This window comes from Chiloscyllium plagiosum, unplaced genomic scaffold (assembly GCF_037043375.1).
Source record: "Chiloscyllium plagiosum isolate Xiang-an unplaced genomic scaffold, Cpla_swu_hap1 HiC_scaffold_4, whole genome shotgun sequence".
NCBI classification, from domain to species: Eukaryota; Metazoa; Chordata; class Chondrichthyes; order Orectolobiformes; family Hemiscylliidae; genus Chiloscyllium; species Chiloscyllium plagiosum.
Window position 1 is genome coordinate 104,990,488 of NW_028270142.1, and position 24,665 is coordinate 105,015,152.

General features: G+C 39.6%; 1 protein-coding gene across 2 annotated transcripts in view; it reads left to right on the top strand.

The window, feature by feature from the left end:
* Positions 1 to 4,597: 4,597 nt before the first annotated feature.
* Positions 4,598 to 24,665, top strand: part of LOC122548984 (putative C-mannosyltransferase DPY19L4) — a 100,544-nt gene continuing 80,476 nt past the window's right edge. The window contains exons 1-3 of one of the 2 annotated variants that reach the window (XM_043688044.2): positions 4,598 to 4,773; positions 10,780 to 11,027; positions 15,964 to 16,085. In XM_043688044.2, the coding sequence (XP_043543979.2) occupies positions 4,616 to 4,773; positions 10,780 to 11,027; positions 15,964 to 16,085 (528 nt within the window). In that variant the 5' untranslated portion in view covers positions 4,598 to 4,615. The remainder of the gene's footprint in view (positions 4,774 to 10,779; positions 11,028 to 15,963; positions 16,086 to 24,665) is intronic. The other variant, XM_043688045.2, reaches the window with a different exon arrangement.

Genomic DNA, 24,665 nt, shown 5'->3' on the forward strand with positions numbered 1-24,665 from the left:
CATCTGACAATTTTTTAAAACAAAAATAAATTGTTTAGGAAACTGCTGAGTTAACACTTTTCAGCCTTGGAATTACATTGCCATTCTTTGACTGTTGATCAGTCAAAATTTTGAAGATCTCTTCCAAAGAGACTCTTGAATATACCTACTTGCATCAATGCAAGAAGATGGCTCACCGACACATTCTGAAAGGCATTTAACTATGGACAATAAATGCTGGCCTAGCCAGTGACACTAATATCTATCAGTGAACAAATAATATCTGACCTTTCAAAACAACATTGTGAAACTGAGCTATATTTTAAAAAATAAACTGTGGATTATTTGGACTTAAAATCAAAACAACAGCATTAGGAGAAAGAGAAAAGTTAAAAGTCCAGTGGAATAATTTTAAAAAGTACTGTGAGAAAGAAATAGGATAAATGTTTTCAGCATTTTCCATATTCTTTTAAAAACGAAGTGACTACTCAAATATGTTTTCGGTAATTGAAAGCATATCTGAATATGTGAATGTTTTGCTGCTGGACACATGATCTTGGATATTAATAAATTTAGAAGAAACTGTTGTTGTTTTAGGTTTTGACTTAAAATGATTTGGATTAATTGACAAATGTTTTATTATTGAAATATGAAATGGATTTCTGTGAATGGCTATTACAGTTAATGCAAATTGTGTGAATAATCCGCAGTCATGCAGAGATCACTAAAATATTCAGCATTTGAGAGTTCAGAACTCATTGCAAAAAGTAACATTTTAAGATTTATTTTTATTTCAATTTAAAATTGTGGCAGCAGAATGTGAGTCAGGATAGCAATTTTAGAAAAAAAGAGAAAAAATTGAAAATTTAATCATTTAATATTAAATATGAATGGTACACATTTATTTTGACTGCACAGTTTCAACAAAGAAGAGTTTACTGACAAAAAAGTTATAAAATCAGCTTTAGAGAACCAAGCCAGGAAGCTGCTGTTGTGAAATTTATTCCATACCATTCTGGCTCATGAGCAAGAATTAAACCATCCTTACTCTGGTTACCAAATTTCCAATTAAATTCCAGAAGTTAATTAGACTGACGACTTCTACTTCCTCAATGTGCACTGTACCTTTGCATCAGCTCATAGTGTTGCTACGACACTAATCTATGTTTTTGTTACTCTTAGACTTAATGTGCTGAATTTCACCAAGAATTGGTTAAGTATCAATTTCAGGGAGTTTCATGGAGAGTTTCTCTCTGTGAGCTTTAGGGAGTTACTTCACACAATTCTCTGCTGCTTGCTATCATAATGTAAGCACCACGTCTCTATTGTGTCTCTCTCTCTCTAGTCTCATCAGCAGTAGCCTGGATCTTCAGGGATTCCCACTGCCAATGCCATATTTAATACCCAAGAGCAAGTCAAATGCTGCCAACATTGAATGACCCTTCATTGTACCTGCAATAGGAGAGAAACAAACAAACAAACAAACAAACAACAGCTTTTGAGGTGGCCTGGATGATATTTCGTTGCAAATAGCACCTCGTATTTGTAAGTGTATTTCTACTTTACATTGCCATCTGTCCTTGTGACAGCAAGTATAAGAATCAAGCAACACAGGCTTTCTGTTCTTTGCACCCTATCATATTAGAATCGTGTCTGAAGGCTTGCCTTTCCTTCTGTCACACCCACTGCAGCATATCATGTTGTCATTGTTTAATATAGGAACATCACATGTTGGAAAGCCTCCAGACAGTTGAAAACATTAACCTTTATAAACAACAGCAAGAGGCAAGATAGGGCAAATGAAACAAAAAGCTGCATTTTCTTCTTGGGCTAATAAAGGGTTTTCCTTGCCTATTGAGCAACAACAAACTACAGTCTGTGAATTATCACCTCACCTAATTCAGATCAATTGGAAATGGGTTTCCAATTAGACTCTGAATGGCCCAGTACACCTGATACTGCACTACTTTATCATATTAAAGGTGATGTACCCCCTGCTGTTCTTCATCTTCTTCCTCAGAGAATTGCTGAGCTGTGCTGGTTTTTCAACATCCATTGATTTCCCCACTCTGCTGATCAAATTGTGTAGAGCATGGATTCAGTAACATACACTGTCTAGACAACCCCCCACGTTCCCCCCCCTCCCCCCAACCCACACCCCCAACATTGCTTTAATCAATGGAATTTCAAAAGGTGTTTGCTCCACATTGGCCCTGGTGGAAGAATGGGCTGTATCATATCTTCTTGTACATTGAGGGAATCCTTTTCTATTACTGAAGTCAGTCTGTTATGACATGGTATTCTCAATGTGTGTAGGGTCTGTAGCACTATTTACTTAGGGGAAGCCAGCTATGTTGGCAAAACCTACTGCCTGGGTCAGTGCTGCAGCCGGTCTCATCATGAGGAAATGAGACTAAGTGGTTTGGTCTGTCACAAATTGCATCAATAACAGACTTGATTCAAATTGACAGATCCCATACAGGACCCCCCAGTGGATCCTTGGAAGCTGCCAGTTGCATACAAATTTAGCATCATTGTTATCTTGAATGCTACTGAGATAGAATGACCACCCATTCTTTCAGGTCATGTGGCCTGTTCTAGTGACAACAAAGTTCTGTAATGGTGTCCTTGGACATCCATAGTCGATAGCAGCAATGTGCCTTGCTCATCTGGAGCAACATGGTATTGGCATTGGTAGATGCTGTGCTTCCTGTATTTCCTCTGCAAATTGAGGGGACCTTCTGCTGCAATTTCTTCACGTGGAAACTAATTGGCAACCGCTAGAGTTTGCTGCTGGTCCTGTTTACTGAAGTATATCTTCCCTCTCAATTTCTCCATGCCTTTGTCGTCCAGCAACCTCATTGATAATAATCTATTTTTTATTTTCAACACGTTTTCCCACTGACTGGCTATTGCCCACACCGACTGACGCTGGAAGATCACACCCAATATTACAACAAACTGAACGGCGTCCTACCTTCCACCCTAACCTAACCTCAAACAAAACTCTGCTGTTCATGCCTTAACAAATTGTGATAACAAATGGTGATAGGTTATAGTAGTGGCCCTAAACTGACTCCCAGTTAAGTAATGCATTGATTTTAGGGCGCTTCAGAGACACAAGTTAGCTAGGAAGGACCTAAAGAGAGAGCTAAGAGCCAGGAGGAGACATGATCCTATCTGCCAAAGACTTCAAGAAAACCCTAAACACTTTCTATCGGGATGTCAGGAATAAAAGAATGACTCGAGTAAGATTAGGGCTGGGAGAAAGTGAGGACTGCAGATGCTGGAGATCAGAGCTGAAAAATGTGTTGCTGGAAAAGCGCAGCAGGTCAGGCAGCATCCAAGAAACAGGAGAATTGACGTTTCGGGCATAAGCCCTTCTTCAGGAATGAGGACGGTGTGCCAAGCAGGCTAAGATAAAAGGTAGGGAGGAGGGACTTGGGGGAGGGGTGTTGGGAATGAGATAGGTGGAAGGAGGTTAAGGTGAGGGTGATAGCCCGGAGAGGGGGTGGGGGGGGGAGAGGTCAGGAAGAAGATTGCAGGTCAAGAAGGTGGTGCTGAGTCTGAGGTTTGGGACTGAGATAAGGTGGGGGGAGGGGAAATGAAGAAGCTGGAGAAATCTGCATTGGGCAGCACGGTGGCACAGTGGTTAGCACTGCTGCCTCACAGCGCCAGAGATCCAGGTTCAATTCCCACCTCAGGCGACTGACTGTGTGGAGTTTGCTCGTTCTCCCCGTGTCTGCGTGGGTTTCCTCTGGGTGCTCCGGTTTCCTCCCACTGTCCAAAGATGTGCAAGTCAGGTGAATTGGCTATGCTAAATTGCCCGTAGTGTTAGGTAAAGGGGTAAATGCACGGGAATGGGTGGGTTACGCTTCGGCGGGTCGGTGTGGACTTGTTGTGCCGAAGGGCCTGTTTCCACACTGTATGTAATCTAATCTAATCATCCCTTGCGGTTGGAGGGTTCCTAGGCAGAAGATGAGGCGCTCTTCCTCCAGGCGTCGTGTTGCCATGGTCTGGCGATGGAGGAGGCCAAGGACCTGCATGTCATTTCTCCTGCTCCTTGGACACTGCCTGGACCTGCTGTGCTTTTCCAGCAACACATTTTTCAGCTAAGATTAGGGCTGGTCATGTACAGTAGTGGGAAGTTGTGCCTGGAGTCCAAGGAGGTAGGAAGTGCTAAATGAATATTTTTCGTCAGTATTCACACAGGAAAAAGACAATGTTGTCAAGGAGAATTAAAAAAAAACTACCAACCAGATTTCAGTCTGGGGTCTGACTTGTTCGCAACTCTCAAACTCCGATCATAACAAACTGAACTGAATTCTCAAGCCCTGCCCGCTTCTAACATGTTTTTCTTTTCATTGGCCTTCACTATCAACTACGGTAGGTAAACAGACTGCGATCACATGTTTCAGTGAATCTATCAATGAATTCAAAAGAGGAAGTAAAAGATTATAACAAGACTGAAACTTCCAAGTGAAAAGAGCCATTTGTTGATGCCTGGGAACCATGTTTTAAACACGACGGACACAATTACTTGCAGCACCCGCGCGGGGAATTCTGGCTGGGAAGACGGGTTCATAGGTCCTTTGATTATCAGTAATGTTAGCATCATAAGATTGCAAATGGTTGTATGACTATAAATGCTTGCTGTTGCTTTTTTGCAGCCACTGCTGCTTTGTTGTTTATCTGCAAAGCTGCAACTGTCCAAGCAGCGCGCGCGCACACACTCATATACACATACACAGGCGTCCCGCGCATGCTCGCTGGCTCGGGCTATGAATGTATCAGGTTTGTATCTATCTTCATGAATGTATCTTGCAAAAACTGAATGACCGAAATAAGATTTGAAATGCATTTTATTCTCTTTTTCATTGCCGAATTGGTTACACTCGCGGTCGGGTTTCCATAGTTGCAAATTACATCCGTAAACTGAACCAGAAGCTTTTAAACAGGAAGACAGACATTTCTCTTCCTGCCTTGGTCTAAATACATCTGAGCTCTGGAAGCATGGATTGTGGAAGTGCGTTGTGCGATCGACTGCTTAAATGTATTATGTGAGGATTAGTTAAAATTCAGAACATTATAGATCAAAATTAGCAGTGGCTCTTTTTGGTTTGAACTACACGATTGACATGTGGGTAGGTTCATGGATGTTTTGCTGATAGGTGAAAAAACAAAAAGTACAGGGATCAGTTGAAACAAAAAAGGTGATTTTTTTTAAAAAATGGTCAAAAGATTAATCACTATTGAAAAAAATTCACATTTTGGATGGGATCATCCTGTGCAAATAGGAAAGGACTGTACCATTATAGTATTAAGCTTTGCAGAAATTTGAGTTATCTGATCAAATCTGGGACTTTGTAATTGGCCTCAGTATCGCTGAGCTAGAGAGGGATGGTCAGCAATGGCTTTCACTTCTGGTTATCACTGAGTGATACTTGCTGGAAAGTATAGGTGTATACTGCAGATAGGACCATTATTGAGCTCGGTTGTAACATCTTCTTGTCAAATAAGTTGCTGACAGTACCTTGGAAAGGCTGGTGTGAGAGAAGCTGTTGCCTTCAGTCCCTGTGACAAAAGCTTCTTCTATCTACTGATTAGAAAATGTATGTTAAGGATATGCAATAAAGTTGGCCAAACCAGGAATATCCACACCCATGAATGAATTAAAAATAAGTACTGTACGAACTTTTGACATAGAACCAATTAGTTTAGTTCACTTCTGGAATCCTAAGATCTGTTAATCAGGTTGAAATTCTTCCAATTTGGTTTCAGACACTAATCTTCCTTTCCTTGCTTTTTTCCAGTACTTGGGTGGGAGATAATTAACCAGATTATTATACATGAATTCCTGCTTCTTAATCTGATTTTACAAAATTTTTCCAATCCTACACCTGTAGCTCCAAAATTAGCCAAAATAACGGCCCATTCATTTGTTTCATCTTTTTTAGTCTTCCCAGAAAGTCTTAGTATTTGAGAACAACCAAATTATTTAAATTCTTAGTCTGAATTGTGAAGATAGAGTACATTGAAAGTTTGTGAAAAGATTTGTAGCTCGGGTGCTCGTTGTTGTAGTTCTGTTCGCCAAGCTGGGAATTTGTGTTGCAGACGTTTCGTCCCCTGTCTAGGTGACATCCTCAGTGCTTGGGAGCCTCCTGTGAAGCGCTTTTGTGATCTTTCCTCCGGCATTTGTAGTGGTTTGAATCTGCCGCTTCCGGTTGTCAGTTCCAGCTGTCCGTTGCAGTGGCCGGTATATTGGGTCCAGGTCGATGTGCTTATTGATTGAATCTGTGGATGAGTGCCATGCCTCTAGGAATTCCCTGGCTGTTCTCTGTTTGGCTTGTCCTATAATAGTAGTGTTGTCCCAGTCGAATTCATGTTGCTTGTCATCTGCGTGTGTGGCTACTAAGGATAGCTGGTCGTATCGATTCGTGGCTAGTTGGTGTTCATGGATGCGGATCGTTAGCTGTCTTCCTGTTTGTCCTATGTAGCGTTTTGTGCAGTCCTTGCATGGACATACAGAACAGACAACAGGACGTTGAACCTATCAACAAAGACGGCATACTCAAACTACTGGACCTGTGCCTCACAACACACTTCACATTCAACAACCAAATATATGAACAAATCAACGGCACACCCATGGGCTCACCCATCTCTGGGCTCATAGCAGAAGCGGTAATGCAAAGATTAGAACAAACAGTCTTATCACAAATTCAACCCAAACTCTGGGTCAGATATGTTGACGACACCTTTGTAATAATTAAAAACACAGAAATAGAGAACACACACCAGATCATCAACGCCACACTCACAGGAATCCGATTCACTAGAGAGGAAGAAAAGGACAACCAACTCCCATTCCTAGACGTGATGGTGCAGAGAACACCGAACGGAGAATTCACCACTAAGGTACACAGGAAAGCCACACACACAGACCAAGTCCTGAATACGAAAGCAACCACCCCAACACACACAAACGAAGTTGCATTAAGACACTATTCAAAAGGGCCACAACACACACTGCAGTACACCAGAACTGCAAAAGAGGAAGAGGAACACCTATACAATGTATTCGTCAAAAACGGATACCAGTGCAATTTCATCAACAGATGCCTAAGGGAAAGACAACGGAACGAGGACATGCCACAACCCAAAGGACTAGCCACACTACCATACATCAAGAGCATTTCCGAACTGACAGCCAGACTACTGCGACCACTAGGACTCATAACAGCACACAAACCAACAGCCACCACAGGTCCAGTAGTTTGAGAATGCTGTCTTTGTTGATAGGTTCAACGTCCTGTTGTCTGTTCTGTATGTCCATGCAAGGACTGCACAAAACACTGCATAGGACAAACAGTAAGACAGCTAATGATCCACATCCATGAACACCAACTAGCCACGAAACGACACGACCAGCTATCCTTAGTAGCCACACACGCAGATGACAAGCAACATGAATTCGACTGGGACAACACTACTATTATAGGACAAGCCAAACAGAACAGCCAGGGAATTCCTGGAGGCATGGCACTCATCCACATATTCAATCAATAAGCACATCGACCTGGACCCAATATACCGACCACTGCAACGGACAGCTGGAACTGACAACTGGAAGCGGCAGATTCAAACCATTACAAATGCTGGAGGAAAGATCACCGAAGCGCTTCACAGGAGGCTCCCAAGCACTGAAGATATCACCTAGACAGGGAACAAAATGTCTGCAATACAAATTCCCAGCTCGGCGAACAGAACCACAACATATGAGTATATTCTTCTAACTGTTGGGCCTCATATTGCTCATTTCGTCCATACACCCTTGAGCCAATGATTTGATTGTTGTACTTTGAGTACTCAGCAATGGTAGAATGCAGCTTTAAAGGAGACCTTTTAGCCCAACCATGTTGTGTCGGCTATTTGAAAGGCTTTGATCCATTCTGCTGTTCATTCACCATAATATTGCAGCTTTACATTGTTTAGATATTTATCCAGTTTTAAAATTAAGTATTGTTTCTATGAACCTTGCAGGCACTCATTCTAGATCATAATGAATTATTGTAATGAAAAGAAAATCTGATTCCACCCCCCACCACCAATTATTTTGCTGATTACCTTAAGCTGTGTTTTCTTATTGGCCTGAACTGCCTTTTTTCAAGAGTTCTTGGTGTCTCTATTCCTGCAGCTTCTTTAGGATTGTAACGTTTAGATTACTTCATTCATCCTTCCAAATGCATCATTCATTGTCACAAAAATATACAATCATTTATTTTGGAGGCCTCTACTTCAAGCTTGTTAGAGAAAATAATTTCTTTGTCTGGGAATCCTTCTTTCTTTCCCTGACCAATGTACGTTTTCTTATACTTTCACAATTTACTTCTTCGCCGACTACAATCTGAAGCATTTGATCCAGAACTCTCTTTTGCACCCTGATGCATCACATTATCTTTCTTGCAACCTTGGATTCCGAAATTTTGACTGGAAACAATTTCAGAGGTACATTTGCATTTATTTTAGATTTACTTGTCTGAGTAGATCTTTTTATTCTATAGAAGTATTCTAAGCACATAAAGCACTGGTGAATAGAGAAGTAGAATTCCTACAGTGTGGAAGCAGGCCATTTGACCTATCAAGCCCACACTGATCCTCAGAAGAGCACCCATCCAAGCCCAACCCCTTACTCTGTCCCTGTAACTCTGCATTTCTAATGGTTAAGCCACATGGTCTGCACATCCCTTGACACTGCGGGTTATTTAGTATGGCCAGTCCACTTAACCTGCGCAACTTTGGAATGTGGGAGGAAACCCACACATAATTGCCCAAGTGTGGACTTAAACTCAGGTCTCTGGCACTGAGACAGCAGTACTAACCACTGAGCCACAATACCACCTTAAATAAATTGATTTAGTTTTACTTCTTGTCTGTCAGTTGGAGAAGTAAATTTGTGCAGTTAAGTGTAAATTACATGTATTACATATTTCTGGTGTGCATTGCAGTTTAATAAATAAGTATGCTTGTATTTAATTTTTGTCTTCTGTACTGAGCAAGATTGGTTCAGTAATTAGATTAAATTTTCAATGATCCCTTGGATCATTCGCTGTGCCCTTGGATTTAGAAGGCACTATATTTCTACGGAGTCTCCTCCTTGTCCATTAATTGTCATGAAGACAGATTAAAATGTAGTTGTTTAATGTCTCTGCTATTTCCTACTATAATTTTTCTTTTCTATGCCTGTAAGGGACTTGTTGAATTTTTCCAATCTCTTTCTTTCACACATCCATATATCAGCTTTTGCAATCTTTCTTGCTACTTAATTTTTCATCAATTCCTTAGTCATTCTCTAGTAAAGCCTAATATCCTTTCCATCATCAGGATTATTGCTTTTTGCGTTAACATTAAAATGTGTTTTCCTTAAATCTCATTCACTAGAAGCTCCCCAGTCCGGACATCTGAAGTCTGAAAACACAAAGATCTACAGACTCACCAATTATTTAAATGATGCAAGCAGTTTGAGCCTAAGACTGGCAGCCCACCCAGCAGCACCAATAGCTACCAAACAAACAGCAAACACATATGACTATTCTTGGCATTACAGTAGAGATTGACTTTCACAGTGGCAGCATGCCTCTCAATGACTGATCAGTAGGCTGAGCTTTAGTGCTGCTAACACAACAAACCTGATGCCCACATGATAAAGCTACTGCAGCAGAAACACTGGTGTATTCTGTCTGCCCAGAGCACAATGTTAAAGATGTAATTAACCTGCAAACAAGTCAGAGAATGTCAAATTTTCAACAAGATAAAACGTGCCTGAGTGACACTACGTATACCTATGAGTGGCCACCAAGGCCAGAAGGTTGTCAAGGATAATGAAGCAATGCAATTTGATAGAACAGTTTTCCAGTTTCATACTTACTAAATACTTAAAAATCACACTACCAGGTTATAGTCCATCAAGTTTAATTGGAAGCACTCCAAATCATAAATACTTATAGTAATTGTTAAAGGAGCTTGTGTGCACTGTGCATCGTATTCTTTGAACTCCAAATTTATGTATTTCTACACTGACTTCTGGTTCACACATTTGAGGTTCAGTATTCTAACAAAGGAACATGGAATCAAAGGATTAGGAACATAAAACCAGGAGTATGCCATTCAGGCTCTTGAGCCTGTTCTGCTATTCAGTGGGATCATGCCTGTTCTGTGATTAACTCCATATACCTGCCTCTAGCTTATATACCTTAAATCAGTCTATAATCAGAAAAAACCCAAAATCCAGAAGTGACTTTGACTGCAAACATTCCTGACTCGTGAAGTCTTTAACGTCCCTTACTAGCTGTAATGTCTTATTTGGATCAGTTGGACTATATTTCCTGTGAAGTTTTTATGCCTCAACAAAATGTGTATCAGTTGTAAAATATGAATTATTGCTTTAATATTAGACTTTATATTTGCTGTGCTGTACTAACCCATTTTATTGGGGCAGTAAATATTCTGAGGGAGTAGTGGTAATATTATTGTTTAAATTTTAGTGCAAATTCATTCCAGAAGTTAAAAATTACATCTGACAGATATTGCAGGATGGAATCCACAATATCTAGTATTTTTAAAAACTACATTTGTTTGTCTGATGAAATTGTTTGACTGTGTACCTGTTGAAGAGGAATTGCTTTGTTCAGTCACTTTTATGCCTGAGTTGCCAGTGGTGAATAATGGTAATTTTTAGTTTTTTGCTAAGTGAATTTAGAGTGTTCTACTGTTCCAATGATGTTTTCAATATCATTGAAGATTTTACTCTGTAGGTGAAATGACAGAATTGAGAAAGAGAACACAGAAATGTTTAGAAGAACCTACCATTCAAGAGGAGACCAAGACAGAAGGAGCAGATGCAGAGTCTGTTCCAAAGGATGAGAGTGAACAAATCTGTTCCGATGAAATCATTTCCACGGAGGAAGAAAAAGAGGAGGGGCACACAGAAGAAACAACATTGAAAGACAGAATAGTCGGTGTAGGAAGCAAGGATGCAAAGAGCAAATGTGAGCATTTGAAATTTTAAAATAATTTTATTCATTTGTAGGCTGCGTGTGTCACTGACAAGACCAGCGTTCAAACCAAGTTTATTTAATGAGTGTAATAGCTAAAGGCATAGCCAAAAATGGTGGAAAGTTTAACCTTGGGGATGCTGAAGAAACCTTCGAGGAGAAAGTGAGGACTACAGATGCTGGAAATCAGAGCTGAAAGTGTGTTGCTGGAAAAGTGCAGCAGGTCAGGCAGCATCCAAGGAGCAGGAGAATCGACGTTTCGGGCATGAGCCCTTCTTCAGGTTCCTGAAGAAGCGCTCATGCCCAAAACGTCGATTCTCCTGCTCCTTGGATGCTGCCTGACCTGCTGGGCTTTTCCAGTAACACATTTTCAGATGCTGAAGAAACAACATTGATAGGATCACCAATATCTAGGTAGATTGTATGATTCATTTATTGCACTACACTAACTGCCTTGAGAAAGTAGTACTGGTTTATTAATGCTAATAAGTTGCTTGCTGGACTATTTCAGAGGCCATTGAGAGTCAACCAAATTGTTGTGGGTCTGGAAACATTTATAGGTTAGTCCGAGTAGGAATAGCACATTTCTAGAAAGGACAGTGTATTGGATCAGTTATGTCAGTAAGAATTTCATAATCATCACCACCAATACTAACTTTCTAGTTAATTTAACTTTTTTTGAAATTATTTACTTTGGAGTTATGGTGAGATTTCAAAAGTTTAGAAGCATAATCACTATTCCATGGGATTCTGTATTCTAACTTTTACATGCAACCTTTTAAAAATTTCTGCCTAAAGATTGCCATAGTTAATAGTTAACAATTGTTGTCAGTAGCAATTGCTCCAAGTAATTTATTCTCAGTTTTATTCCACTTAGACACAGGTGTAAACAATGCAGGTGTTATTGCATTGAATGAGAAATAATTGGGAAGAATAGAACTGAATTGTCATCACAAGAAACCAGTTTAAGACTTAGCACACCCAATAATCCCACTCTATCCAATCTCACTTTGTAACAGAAACTCTCAACCCCAGGCAAAATCCTGGGGAAATCTCCTTTGCACCTTCTCAATGCAATCAAATCCCTTCCAAAATGTAGGTTCTAGATCTGCACACAATACTCAAGCAGTGGCTTAACCCACATTTTATACAGCTCCAATATAATGTCTCTGCTTTTAAACTACGTACCTCAGTGAATAAAGGTAAGTATCCCAAATGCCTTTGATAGCATCACTTCTCCATAATCTTCATAGAATCATATGGTACAGAAAAAGCCATTTGGCATGTTGAGTCTATATTGACAAAACTATTAGTTAAATCTACATTAGCCCACTTTCCATAGCCTTGAATGTTGTGGTATTTCAAGAGCTCATCCAAGTACTTTTAAAAGGTTGAGGTTTTCTGACTCAACTACCCTCCTAGGCTGTGTATTCTAGATCCCACCCACTCAAGTGTTTCCTCAAATCCCTCCCTAAACCTCCTGCTCTTTCACTTTAAAATTATTCCCTCCTTCTTATTGATCCTTCAACCAAGGGGAACATTTGATTTCTATCCACCTTGTCCATCTCTCTCAGCCTTTCAACCTTCTCTACTGTAACAATAACACAATCTGACCTTATCCAGCCTTTCTTTATAGTGAAACTGCTCAATTCCAGACAACATCCCAGTGAATCTCCAGTGCACTTCTATCCTTTACTATAGCATGGTGACCAGAACAGCACACAGTACTCCAGCTGTGGACTAACCTAACTTCTGTACTGTTCCAACATAACTTCCCTGCTCTTGTAACTTATGCCACAACTTAAAAAAGGTAAATATTCTGTATGCTTTCTTAACTACCCTATTAACCTGACCTATCACCTTCAGGGATTTATGAGCAAGCACTCCAAGATTCATCTGTTCCTCTGAACTTCCCAGTGTCCCATCATTTATGGAGTAATCCATTGTCTTGTTATTTCTCCTAAAATGCAACACCTCACACTTATTAGTGTTAAAATCCATCTGCTATTAATCTGACCAATCCAACCGAAGACCTCCTTCCTCATTGTCAACTACCTGGCCAATGTTTGTGTCATCTGCTCACTTAGACACCTATCTCCAGTCATGCAAGCCACCTTCTCCCACCATCCTCTTTCTCACACTGAATACAATATGCCTTTTCCTTCTTTACCAGTCTCCCATTGGAACTGTGTCAAAGGCTTTGCTGAAATCCATATAAAGTACATCAACTGCATTAACCTCATCTACACACCTGGTAACCTTCTCAAAAAAAAATTCAATCAAATCTATTTGGCATGTTCTTCCTCTGACAAAGCTATGCCTGTTCAAGTGGAAATTAATTCTTCAGCATTTTCTCTCAGTTTTCCCTTCCACCAATCAGAGTATCTGGTCCATAATTCCCCAGGTGTTCCATCTGGTTTTGTTTCTTTGTTTAGACATTTTTATAATGATTGTTAGAACTAAGTGGCTTGCTGTTTAAGGGTGCAATTGACAGTCAACCACGTTAATTTGGGTCTGTAGTCACATGTAGGCCAGACCAAGTAAACAAAGCAGATTTACTTCCCTGAAGGACTGAAGTGAACCAGTTGGGTTTTTCCAACAATTGGCAATGATTTCATTGTCGTTATTAGAATCTTAATTCCAGATATTCATTGAATTTAAATTCTGCCATAGGGACTTAAACATTGATTAGTGGTCCAGTGACAGTATGTCTAGGTCATTGCCTCCCCTTTGATATACTTATAGAATATCTTGGTTTTCTCCCTAATCTTACCTGCCTGGATTTCTTTAATATCCCTCTTTGCTCTCCTAATTGCTTTCTTCAGTTCACCTCTGCACTTTGTTTACTCCATTAAGGCCTCAGTTGATTTGCTCAAAAGCCTTTCTGTTCTGTCTTATCCAGTCCTGAATATTTCAAGACATGTAGGGTTCTCTGGGTTTGTTGCTGCTTCATTTCACCCCAGAGGGAATATGTTGGACCTATTGGGCTTTTTAAAAAAAATAATTTGTACCTTGAGACGTTTTATTATCCCAAAAGTGCTCTAAAGTACAAGATGATGTTCTTTTACTGTTGGATGTGATTGCCTCCACTGTTCTCCACTTATTTCATCTCATGCAATTATCTTCTCTGGAGATTCAGTCATAGATATCCTTTCCTACGCTACATCACCCTGACACAGTATATCCTACATACATCCCCAGACTCTGATCAATGTGGTTGACTCTTAACTGTCTTCTGATATGATCTAGCAAAGTCACTTGGTTGTATTCAAGAAGCCAGTTCACTCTTACTTTCTCAATGACAGTTGGAGTTGTGAAATAAATAGCCATACAACCCTCCAAGATGTTTGTGTTCCTCTCGTTTTTTTTTTAGCATGCCCAACTTTAATCCCTTCAGCATTTCTGGCCTTGCTTTCAGACATTACACTAAAACTTCGCTTCCTTATCACTTTCCGTTAAGACCCTCCTTAAAAACCTAACCTTTGGACCAAGCTTGTAATTTCCTACTGTTGTAAGTGTTTATTATCCCAAAGGTCTAAGGACATGCTGTTGTTACTTTTACTGTTGAATGTGATTGCCTGTGTAATTTCTCAGTCCAGAGTGTGGTGCTGGAAAAGCACAGCAGGTCAGGCAGCATCTGAGGAGCAGGAGAATCGACGAACCAGGAAGGGCTCATGCCTGAAATATCAATTCTCCTGCTCCTCGGATGCTGCCTGACCTGCTGTACTTTTCCAGCACCACACTCTCGACTCTGACCTGCAGTCCTCGCTTTCTCCCTGTATAATTTCTCAAACTGACCGGTCTCAAACAAGAGTCACTTGAGTGCATGTGATTTGCAAAATTTCTCAAAAGATACAATTCCAAGCAACATTAGTTTCGATTATTTTTCCAAAACAAATTGAAATAAATGTGGTACCACTTCCAGCACCATGTTATCTAACTGCTCACTTAGGTTCAGCTGAAAACCTTGTCTCAGAAAATTGACACAGCTCTGACCAAAGATAGGAGTAGTATACTTTAATGTAATGTTTCATTCTTCCTACATCCCTCTGTTGTGTTATCAGTATTCATAGTGTTCCCAATTTTCATAAAGGTATGTTTGTCACAGAATTTAAATTTTCCCAAAAGAGGTTGCAAATATCTCATATTAAAAGTATTGCTGAATTGATTTTTGTCATTTTGTAAGTTTGGGATACATATAAAATGACTGGAAACTGAAGTGCATTATCAGTTTCACAGTGGCCATATACCTTTTTTCCATGTGAACCAGCTCTGTTTGATTATTTAAATCTCTCCCTGCTGCATGACAACTTTGAGTTTCTGTGGTTTTAAATTTGAACAATTTAAAATTGACATTGTTTCTGAAAAACAATTTATGTTTGATGTTTAGAATAATTCTGGGAATCCAGCTTTTGATATAAGAAAAAGACAAAATCAATGCATGTTGGAAGAACAATTATCCCTAACTGCATATCGGGGCTGTCCAAACTTAGTTGAGATTTTATTTGAACAATTATTTATAATTTAAAATTATAATTACATTTAATTGTCCTTCTACGCACAAGTCATTGATGGAACAGAATTGTACAAAGACAGGCTATGGTTTTATAAATAAGCAGTCAAGTAGGACTAGACAATAACTTTAATTTATAACTTAAGGTTAAATAAAATTAACTCAGAAACAATGAGTGAATCTGTTGTTCTGAGCTAAATTGCACCTATTTTGGCCTTGACCTTAAGGGGGAAATGAGACATTAATTGTAAAAGTTAACCATATTAATTTATACTGTTGTTTTAAACAATTCCAAGTAGTTGTCTTTATATATACACACAAATTATTGTGTTTCAGTCTGTATTTAATAACTTAAAAGACTGCGTCTGAAGTTTCTTTGTTTTCTATTTGTTTGCAAGTTTTTTTAATGTCTTGCAGCTGCAGTTCATCAATGGGTAAAGATTTTCTTTGGCAGCTGGGCAGCAATTGCAAGTGGAATGTTATATGCTGTGTACCTTTCCACCTTTCATGAAAGAAAATTCTGGTTTTCCAGCAGACAGGTGAGTTTCGGGTTTAAATTAAACAAACTATTGGGCATCTGAAATAAAAACAAAATAGTATTGGAAATACTCAGTAAGTCTGAGTACTTTGAGTTTGAGATTTATCTCAATTTACTGTTGATCATAATGTCAATAGTATTTTACCCTCCTCATGTCAGCTCTTCTCCCCCTCAAAACATTCCTGATGAATGGCTTATGTCCGAAACGTCAATTATTTACTCCTTGGATGCTGCCTGACCTGCTGTGCTTTTCTAGCACCACACTTTTTGACTGTGAACATAGGAGGTATAGTTAGTAAAATTGCAGCTGACACCAAAATTGGAGGTGTATTGAACAGTGAAGAAGGTTACATCAGAGTACAATGGAATCTTGATTAGATGGGCCAGTGGGCTGTGGTGTGGCAGTTGGAATTTAATTTAGCTAAATGTGATGTGCTGCATTTTGGAAAGGTACATCTGGGCAGAACTTGTACATTTGATTAGTGAGGTTCTGGAGAGTATTGCTGAACAAATGGACCTTGGAGTGCAGGCTCATAGTTCCTTTAAAGTAGAGTTGCAGGTAGATAGGATAGTGAAGGCAGCATTTGGTATGCCTGCCTTTATTGGTCAGTGCATTGAGTATAGGAATTGCGAAGTTATGTTGCAGCTGTACAAGACATTGGTTAGGCTGTTTTTGGAGTACGGTGTGCAAGAGAGGATGGAGAGGCTGGAGAAAGGATGTTGTGAAATTTAAAGGGTTCAGAAAACATTTACAAGGATGTTGCCAGGTTTGGAGAACTTGAGCTATAGGTAGAGGCTGAATAGGCTGAGGCTATTTTCACTGGAGCTGAGGGTGAAGAGTGCATGGAATGAGCTGCCAGAGGAAGTGATGGAGGCGGTACAATTACAACACTTAAAAGGCATCTGGATAGGCTTATGAGTAAGAAGGGTTTAGAGGGATAAATGCTGGCAAATGGGACTGGATTTATCTAGGATATCTGGTCAGTGTGGACAAATTGTGCCATCCTGTTTTTTTCCCCCCCCCCAGTCGAAGCAAAGCGCTTCAGAGAGACAGTATAGTTTTACCTCCTTCACCTTTATTCTGGGCCCTGAAGGAAAGGAGAAAGATCACCCAGGTGCACAGGGACATGAGTTCTTGGTCTTCTCTCTTGAACAGTAGTTTCTTAATGAATTATATAGTCATTTTACAGGGAGGAGCATCCAGATAAGGCAACATACATATCGATTGGGCGACCGTTACAATCAGCGAGTGTCAAAATAGTAGAGATTAAGCCACCTGGTGTTATATAATGAATGTTCTTAACCTTAACTGGCTTCACATAATGAATACTTCGCACCTTGTTAAACTGACCTTACATACTGAATGCTTTCAATATTGTTAAATGACTCTACATAATGAATGCTTTTCCACCTTGTTAACCCATTACCCTAGCCTCCAGCATCCCATTGTTAAATGGAAGTTCTCATCTGATGAGTCATGCTCAACTGAACCTATTGTTTCACAAAATTCAAAACTTAACACTTTCTCTACCTGCTCATACTGAATACACATTCTGAAGTGGACTGAAGGGTCACTTTCCATGCAGTACATCTCTATGACTCTTATGACAACCCTCCATTATCTGCAAGTGGTAACTCTCACTAACAAGCACATTTAAATAAAGGCAACTGTCAAAGTCTATCACTGATCCTTGAATCAGATGATTGCAAGACCACTTTAAAAACAACAGGCTGCTGGTCTAGATTGTTAATTTCACAAAATCACAGAAATGTTACAATGCAGACTGGGACCATTCAGCCTAGTAATCTGCACCAGCTGTGTGAATGAGCATTATGACTGTGTGCCATCCTCTCATCCTTTTCCCATAACCCTGCTCATTGTATTTATGGATGCCTTGATTGGTCCTGTCACTTTCAAGCAGTGTATTCCAAAACTACTAGCTGTGGTAGAAAAATGTTTTCTCATAGTGCACTTGCTTCTTTTGCAAATTCCTTCAATGTATGCCCTGTCAATCTCCGCCTTCTATGAGTAAGCACAGTTTCTACCTTGGTACTCAATAATGAAGAGGCAATAGTCTAATGGTGTTATTGTTAGACTGTTAATCCAGGTACCCAGGTAATGTTCTTGGGACCTGGGTTCGAATCCTGCCACAGCAGACGCTATAATTTGAGTCCAATAAAAATGGAATTAAGAGTCTAATGATGACCATGAATTAGTTGTCAGGAAAACCCATCTGGTTCACTAATGTCGTTTAGGGAAGGAAATTGCCATTCTTGCCTATGTGTGACTCTAGACCCACAGCAATATTGTTGATGCTTAACTGGGCAAGATGGGCAATAAATGCTGGCCTAGCCAGGGAATGCCTTATTCGCATGGATGAATTAAAAACATTTTTCATGACTTTTTCATGATTTTGTTAACTTCTATCACACCTCCTCTTTGCCTTTTCCTCCTCAAGGAAACCATCTCACTTTCCAATCTACCTTCATAACTGAAATTTCTCATCCTTGGAACCATGCTTGTAAGCCTTTGTTGCACTCTCCAAAGCATAATATCCTTCTTGAAGAGTGTGACCTAAAACTGTATGTAATACTCCTGTTGAAGTCAAGTGTGTGTCCAAATGAGAAGCAGAAGTAGGCCATTCAGCCCTTCAACTTTGCATCAATGTTCAACAAGATGATGTCTCAATTTTATCTGCCATCTATCAATTGGTACCACTCCACTAACTTGTCAATGTCCTTTAGAAGTTTACACTATCCTCCCTATGATTTGCAGTGCTTCCAAATTTTCTATCTTGGAAGTTGTCCTGCATACACAAAGGCCTAGATTATTAATATGTGAGGAAAAGCAAGGACTGATTCCTGGGGAACCTTACATCTAAATCACCTCCTGCCCCCCAAAAAAACCATTAACAGTTCTTTGTTTCCTATCACTTAACAGTTTTTTTAAAAAAAAAATCACACTTCTTCTGACCCTTTTTTATTTGTTAAAATGTAGAGGATTGAATGGCAAGATTTGTGTCTGGTCTAGACATGGTGCCAACATATGAACAGACTGTATTCCCAAATTGACATATTTTTGGCAGGTTGGGGGCCAAGTGTGAGGTGGAAGAATCAAATTTGAATAACTGCTCTGCAAAGAAGCAAAAAAGAATCTACTCCTTGCAAAGATTTCTCCAGGCTATTGAGATTTAATTGAATAGGTGATAAATATTCTAATACAGTCCTTCCAGGCAATCATCTCAGTACTTTTGCTTGCTTTTGATATGTATCTTTCTGAAGTTGCATACTGACACTAACTATTCCACAACACACTTTGTCATGTGGATGAGCAGAAGCATATACTGCACAAGACAAATAGTGCTAATATTTGCATTCTTTACTCAGATAAGGAGCTGTTTATAAAGTAGCATTGTGAATATTTCAGCCAGTTCAGCAAGCACAGGTATTTACCAGTTTAAAAGGGTGTGCTAGTTCTGGCACATTGAGATTTACAGGCAGTTTCCATCCATCATTCACACCTTGTAATTCCCTGGTTTTGCATTTATTTATCTAATAGGCTGTGAATATTTCAAACAGTCAGATCATTAAGTATTTTTAATCATCTGGTCGCACCAATTTAAAGTATAATGGTGAGATTCTGGACACAACTGTTAACAAGACCTTCTGGCAGGCAGGGCACGTTGAGAGTGCAGTTAATAAAACCAGGATCGGTATCAAAATGTCATAGGGTGTATAAATGCAATATCTAAACCTGGAGAAAATGCTGGTTTACATAAGAACTAAGAGCAGGATAGTATTCAGCCCCTCGATCCTGCTCTGTCATCTAATATAATCATGGCCAATCTTGTCTTAGTCTCTTGCCCATTCTCCATAACTCCTCAATCCACCACTAATTAAATATCTGTTTAGTTCCTCCTTAAATTTATTAGTGTCTTCTACACCAGAGATTCATGACACTTGAAGAGAGATAATTCCTCACCTCTGTCTAAAATTTGCCACTTTTTAGCGTAAAACTATGAGCTCCTGATCTAGATTGTTCTACAAGAGGCAACAGCTGCTCTGTGTCTGCCTTGTTCACTTGCCCTCCTTTTTGCCTGCTGTACCTGCATTTTAACTTGCTGTGACTCATACACCCAGATCCCTCTGCACTTTAAAGTTTTTCTCCATTTAGATAACACTGTAAGCTGCATTTTTAATCTTCTGACCATGGCTAACTTTTCTGAATTTCCCATTACCAATTCCTTAATAATGGATTCCAATATTTCCCACAGATGTTAAACAGACTAGTCTAACGTTTCTTAGTTTCTGCTTCCCTTTTTGATTTAAGAGCATTAAATTTACTGGAATCTTTCCAGAATCCAAGGAATTTGAGTATTCAAACCAATCTACTATCTCTGCTGACATTTCCTTTAACACCTTCAGATGTAGGCTATTAGGCCTTCAGGACTTATCTGCCTTTAATCCAAATAGTTCGCTCAGTTCATTTTCACTACTGGTGCCAGTTGTTTAAAGTTCCTCTTTTTCAATAATCTCTGCATTACCTGTTACTATTTGCATTGTTTCAATGTCCTCGCTGTGAAAACCAAGGCAAGATATTGATTTAGTGTTTCTGTCATTTTTGTGTTCTTCAGTATTAACTCCCTAATCACATCCGCTAAGGAACCAACATTCTTTCTAGCTAATCGCTTCCTTTTTTTCATATTATAGAAGCTATTGCTATCCATTTATATACTGAACCTTTGACCTTTTTACTACTTTTTAGTAACACCTTGTTAGCATTTAAAAGTTTCCTAATCCTTTTGCTTGCCACTGACCTTTGCAATATAATATGCCTTAGCTTTTGCTCTTAGGTTATATTTAACTTGTTTGCTTAGCTATGGATGTTTTTCCCACCCATTTATAATTTTTCCTCCTCTCTGGAATTTATTTTAGTTGGGAGGAATTGAATGTCTCATCAAATGTCTGTCACTGTTCATCAACTGTTCTACTTTTCTGTCCACGAGGTCCATTATCTGTACTCGTGCCTCTGTAATTACTTTTGTTTAACACTAGAGCACGTGTACAGGGCTCATATTTCTTGTCCTCAAATTGAATTTGAAATTCTGGCATGCCAAAGTCACTCTTTGCTGGAGGATCCTTTTACTATGAACTTTTTCATTAAATAACTCCATCTCATCACTTAATGTCCAGTTCATAACCTCCAGGACAATTCAAAATGCTTCACAGCTAATTAAGTATTGTTAAAGTCATAACTGTAATAGCTACTGCCTTTAAGAAAAGAACTAATGCATAATGGAGAGCATGAAGAGAGGAAAGTGCAGTGCTCATCACTTGATATTAATGTGACTTATTTATTGTGTGCAGTGGCTGGTAAACCCCTACTGTGAGCAGTTAAGATTAACATTTCAGTAAATTTTTGCAAGCTAAATTCTACATTTTAATTGAGATTTTCTGTCCGTTGGTTTGTATCAATTTTAGCAGTGAGAAGTGGACATCAAATATTTGTCCAGCAAAGTACAGAATCATATCTGCAATTTAAAATAAAGTTGATTTTTTAAAACAAGTACTGTGATTGATAAAGCATTGTTAAAAAAATTTCCAACCGACCCCTTTTTCCCCTCTCTCAAGAGCCTTTTCTTAAATGAATGGCAGGTTGTTGAAATGTTTTGATATAAATCTTGTATATTAGTTTTCTTTATAATTGCATAGCTCTGAAATTGACAATGAAACAGTGATGGAAAGAATCTTCAGTGATCCAAGTGTTATGCTTATGGTTTGGATCATCATCCAGAATGTATAATGGCTAATCTAGAGTCTGTGCCGATGGTATTTATGGTTCCCTCAATGTCCAAGGTTTTGTGACAATGTCCTTGGTTGGGTCTTGGGTTGGGAATTTAACTTGGAGCCTTGTGCTCAGATGCAGGGATACTACACATTGCACTACAAGATGTCCAGAGGCTATATTACTGCACTTTAAAATGATCTTGCCATATTGGTTACGGACTTGGGTAGCTTTGGAGAGTCTGGCAACTTGCTAGCATGTTTGTCAAAACTTTACTACACCTTAAGCCTAAAATTGTTGCTGTGTGTAAGTATATGCCATTATGCCTGGTGTTGACTTGTTTTGAGAAGAAGTGCTTGGTTGCGAACGGTGTGAAAAAATTCCCTTTTCTATCATGACAGAAAATATTTACAACTTTAGATAATACGTTCAATGTTCAGGTGCATGAACTGCAAGCTATTTGGAGATCTATTGTAGTCCGAATCAAGAGAGTTTTAAACTAACACATTTATTTTCAAGGTGTAGAGATAGTTAAAAGCAATGAGGAATTTACAAGAGCAAGGGGATGTGATAAATGGCAGTTATAGGAAGGGGGAAAAGTTGCAGATACAGTCACATAGATGGGTTAACTCCAGGAAAGGTAAAAGAGTAGGCAGTTAGTGCAGGAGTCTTCGGTGGCTGTCCCCATTTCAAACAGGTATGCTGTTTTGGAAAATGTAGGGGGTGATGGATTCTTAGGGGAACTTAGCACGAACAGCCAAGTTTCTGCTATTGAGACTGGCTCTAATGCAGCGAGGGTTATGTCGGGTTCCAAGCGATCAATTGTGTTTGGGGAGTCTCTTGTCAGAAGGACAGAGATACGTTTCTGTGGCCAGCAGCAAAAAATCAGAATGGTGTGTTGCTTTCCTGGTGCCAGGATCAAGGATGTCTCAGAGAGGGTGCAGAATGTTCTCACAGGGGAGAGGGGCCAGCAAGAGGTCATTGTTCACATTGGAACCAATGACATAGGAAGGGAAAGGGTTGAGATTCTGAAGGGAGATTACAGAGTTAGGCAGGAATTTAAAAAGGAGGTCCTCAAGAGTAGTAATATCTGGATTACTCCTGGTGCTATGTGCTAGTGAGGGCAGGAATAGGAGGATAGAGCAGATGAATGCATGGCTGAGGAGCTAGTGTATGGGGGAAGGATTCACATTTTTGGATCTTTGGATGCTCTTATGGGGTAGAAGTGACCTGTACAAGAAGGACGGATTGCACCGAAATTGGAAGAGGACTAATATACTGGCAGGAAGATTTGCTAGAGCTGCTCGGGAGGATTTAAACCAGTAAGTTGGGGGGGGGGGGGGAATCCTAGGGAAATAGTGAGGAAAGAGATCAATCTGAGACTGGTACAGTTGAGAACATAAAGTGAGTCATCAGTCAGGGCAAGCAGGGACAAAGCAGAGAACAAGGTCGGACTGATAAATTAAACTGCATTAATTTCAATGCAAAAGGCCTAACAGGGTAGGCAGGTGAACTCTGGGCATGGTTAGGAACATGGGTCCTGGTTGTCATAGCAATTACAGAAAAATGGATCAGGGATGGCCAAGACTGGCAGCTTAATGTTCCAGGATACAAATGCTACAGGAAGGACAGAAAGGAAGGCAAGAGAGGAGGGGAGTGGCATTTTTGTTAAGAGATAGTATTACGGCTGTACTGAGGGAGGATATTCCCGGAAATACATCCAGAAAGATTATTTGGGTGGAACTGAGAAATAAGAAAAGGATGATCACCTCATTGGGATTGTATTACAAACCCCCTAATACTCAGAGGGAAATTGAGAAACAAATTTGTAAGGAGATCTCAGTTATCTGTAAGAATAATAGGGTGGTTATGGTAGGGGATTTTTAACTTTCCAGACATAGACTGGGACTGCCATAGTGTTAAGGGTTTAGATGGAAAGGAATTTGCTAAGTGTGTACAAGAAAATTTTCTGATCCAGTATGTGGATGTACCTACTAGAGAAGGTGCAAAACTTGACCTACTCTTGGGAAATAAGGCAGGGCAGGTGACTGAGGTGTCAGTGGGGGAGCACTTTGGGACCAGCGACCATAATTCTATTAGATTTAAAATAATGATGGAAAAGGATAGACCAGATCTAAAAGTTGAAGTTCTAAATTGGAGAAAGGCCAATTTTGATGGTATTAGGCAAGAACTTTCAAAAGCTGATTGGGGCAGATGTTCACAGGTAAAGGGACGGCTGGAAAATGGGAAGCCTTCAGAAATGAGATAACGAGAATCCAGAGACACTATTCCTGTTAGGGTGAAAGGGAAAGGTTGGTAGGTATAGGGAATGCTGGATGACCAAAGAAATTGAGGTTTTGGTTAAGAAAAAGAAGGAAACCTATGTCAGGTATAGACAGGATAGATCGAGTGAATCCTTAGAGTATAAAGGCAGTAGGAGTATACTTAAGAGGGAAATCAGGAGGGCAAAAAGGAGAAATGAGATAGTTTTGGCAAATAGAATTAAGGAGAATCCAAAGGGCTTTTACAAATATATTAAGGATATAAGGGTAACTAGGGAGAGAATGGTGCCCCTCAAAGATTAGCAAGGAGACCTTTGTGTGGAGCTGCAGGAGATGGGGAAGATACTAAACAAGTAATTTGCATCAGCATTTACTCTGGAAGAGGACATGGAAGATATAGAATGTAGGGAAGTAGATGGTGGCATCTTGAAAAATGTCCATTTTACAAGGAGGAAGTGCTGGATGTCTTGAAATGCTTAAAAGTGGATAAATCCCCAAGACCTGATCAGGTGTC